General features: G+C 52.0%; 1 protein-coding gene across 1 annotated transcript; it reads right to left on the bottom strand.

Moving 5' to 3' along the window:
• Nucleotides 1-218: 218 nt before the first annotated feature.
• On the bottom strand, nt 219-2171 carry LOC308425222 (uncharacterized protein; the record flags this gene model as incomplete). The annotated part of the gene is made up of 1 exon (XM_080922441.1): nt 219-2171. One exon carries the CDS (start codon nt 2169-2171, stop codon nt 219-221), a length of 1953 nt encoding a protein of 650 aa, XP_080778567.1.
• Between the last annotated feature and the right edge of the window lie 502 nt (nt 2172-2673).

The following is a 2673-nucleotide window of genomic DNA, read 5'->3' as shown; positions in this document are numbered from 1 at the left end:
TCTACATTATGGAAAGAAAAGAAGAGAAAGTGGACAGTCTTGCATCTCATCAAAGTGATGAGTAGGTTTCCAAAGTGATGATAACTTCATATTAAGGTATGAGCTTATCCTTACATGGCAAGATTGCTGTGACAGAAATATGGTTGTGTGGGATTGTTCAGTTGGAAAGTTGATCAGCGGAAGGATTTGCAGCAGATGAACTCACAGCAGCAGGGATGTCAGCAGAGTGGGCAGCAGCAGCTGGTCACACAGGTTGGCTTACAGCAGGTGGTCTTACAGCAGGTGGTGTCACAGCAGCTAGGCTTGCAACAGGGTGTGCAGCAGTAGCTGGTCACACAAGTTGGCTTACAGCAGGTGGTCTTACAGCAGGTGGTTTCACAGCAGCTAGGCTTGCAACAAGGTGGGCTGCAGCAGCTGGTCACACAGGTTGGCTTACAGCAGGTGGTCTTACAGCATGTGGTTTCACAGCAGCTAGGCTTGCAACAGGGTGTGCAGCAGTAGCTGGTCACACAAGTTGGCTTACAGCAGGTGGTCTTACAGCATGTGGTTTCACAGCAGCTAGGCTTGCAACAGGGTGTGCAGCAGTAGCTGGTCACACAGGTTGGCTTACAGCAGGTGGTCTTATAGCAGGTGGTTTCACAACAGCAGGGCTGGCAACATGGTGGGCTGCAGCAGCTGGTCACACAGGTTGGCTTACAGCAGGTGGTCTTACAGCAGGTGGTTTCACAGCAGCTAGGCTTGCAACAAGGTGGGCTGCAGCAGCTGGTCACACAAGTTGGCTTACAGCAGGTGGTCTTACAGCAGGTGGTTTCACAGCAGCTGGGGTTGCAACAAGGTGGGCTGCAGCAGCTGGCCACACAGGCTGGCTTATAGCAGATGGTTTCACAGTAGCTGGTCGGGCAGCAGATGGTTTCACAGCAGCTGGGTGGGCAACAGATGGTTTCACAGCAGCTGGGTGGGCAGCAGATGGTTTCACAGCAGCTGGGTGGGCAGCAGATGGTTTCACAGCAGCAGGTCGGGCAGCAGCTGGTTTCACAGCAGCTGGGTGGGCAGCAGCTGGTTTCACAGCAGGTGGGTGGGCAGCAGCTGGTTTCACAGCAGGTGGGTGGGCAGCAGCTGGTTTCACAGCAGCTGGGTGGGCAGCAGCTGGTTTCACAGCAGCTGGGTGGGCAGCAGATGGTTTCACAGCAGCTGGGTGGACAACAGATGGTTTCACAGCAGGTGGGTGGGCAGCAGATGGTTTCACAGCAGCTGGGCGGGCAGCAGCTGGTCACACAAGTTGGCTTACAGCAGGTGGTCTTACAGCAGGTGGTTTCACAGCAGCTGGGCTTGCAACAAGGTGGGCTGCAGCAGCTGGTCACACAGGCTGGCTTACAGCAGATGGTCTTACAGCAGGTGGTTTCACAGCAGCTGGGCTTGCAACAAGGTGGGCTGCAGCAGCTGGTCACACAGGCTGGCTTACAGCAGATGGTCTTACAGCAGGTGGTTTCACAGCAGCTAGGCTTGCAACAAGGTGGGCTGCAGCAGCTGGTCACACAGGTTGGCTTACAACAGGTGGTCTTACAGCAGGTGGTTTCACAGCAGCTAGGCTTGCAGCAGGGTATGCTGCAGCAGCTAGTCACACAAGTTGGCTTACAGCAGGTGGTCTTACAGCAGGTGGTTTCACAGCAGCTGGGCTTGCAACAGGGTGGGCTGCAGCAGCTGGTCACACAGGCTGGCTTACAGCAGATGGTCTTACAGCAGGTGGTTTCACAGCAGCTGGGCTTGCAACAAGGTGGACTGCAGTAGCTGGTCACACAGGCTGGCTTATAGCAGATGGTTTCACAGCAGCTGGGCAGGCAGCAGCTGGTCACACAGGTTGGCTTACAACAGGTGGTCTTACAGCAGGTGGTTTCACAGCAGCTAGGCTTGCAGTAGGGTGGGCTGCAGCAGCTGGTCACACAGGCTGGCTTACAGCAGGTGGTCTTACAGCAGGTGGTTTCACAGCAGCTGGGCTTGCAACAAGGTGGGCTGCAGCAGCTGGTCACACAGGCTGGCTTACAGTAGATGGTTTCACAGCTGCTGGGTTGACAGCAGGAGGTGTTGTAGCACCTTGTCATATAGCTTGGTTTGCAGCAGGTGGTCCTGCAGCAACTAAGCAGACTGCAAGAGGAGCAGCAAGAGTTGGTCATGGTGTCGGGATGGTTGGGTGTTCTGTTAATAGGTGAGTTTTCTACAATATGATGAGTTCTTGTATTCTGGACCTTTTATATGCCAGGTCTCTAAGATTTGGACCAATCAGCAAGACTCTTCCTTGATTTTGTTTACACCATTTTCCATATTCAGTTTGTGTTTCATAAGGAAGTGTTTCTCAATGTTATGCATCATTTGAAAGTTGATATTTATTCCAGAGTAACTCATGGAAACTCTTTCAACAAGGCAAGGATATTGTACCTCCATTCTTGTTGTATCCTTGATCACCTTCTGATTATATGGTAGCCCTTGAAGTCTTGGGAGAGTCAGAATATCTGTTTATCAACCTTTTATCTTTGCTTATGAAGTATCTCTGAATGATAGTGCTACATTCACAGTGACAACAAGGCTGGGTCTCTGTCCTTTTACACTTCAGATTAGCCCAGGCATCTGTTTCTTTACCATCTCTTCCACTGATGTGTACCAAAGGCACTTGAGATG

Source organism: Micromys minutus (genome assembly GCF_963924665.1).
Source record: "Micromys minutus genome assembly, chromosome: 10".
Lineage (NCBI taxonomy): Eukaryota > Metazoa > Chordata > Mammalia > Rodentia > Muridae > Micromys > Micromys minutus.
Note: the sequence above shows the minus strand (reverse complement) of the source record. Positions and strands in the feature narration are given on the sequence as shown.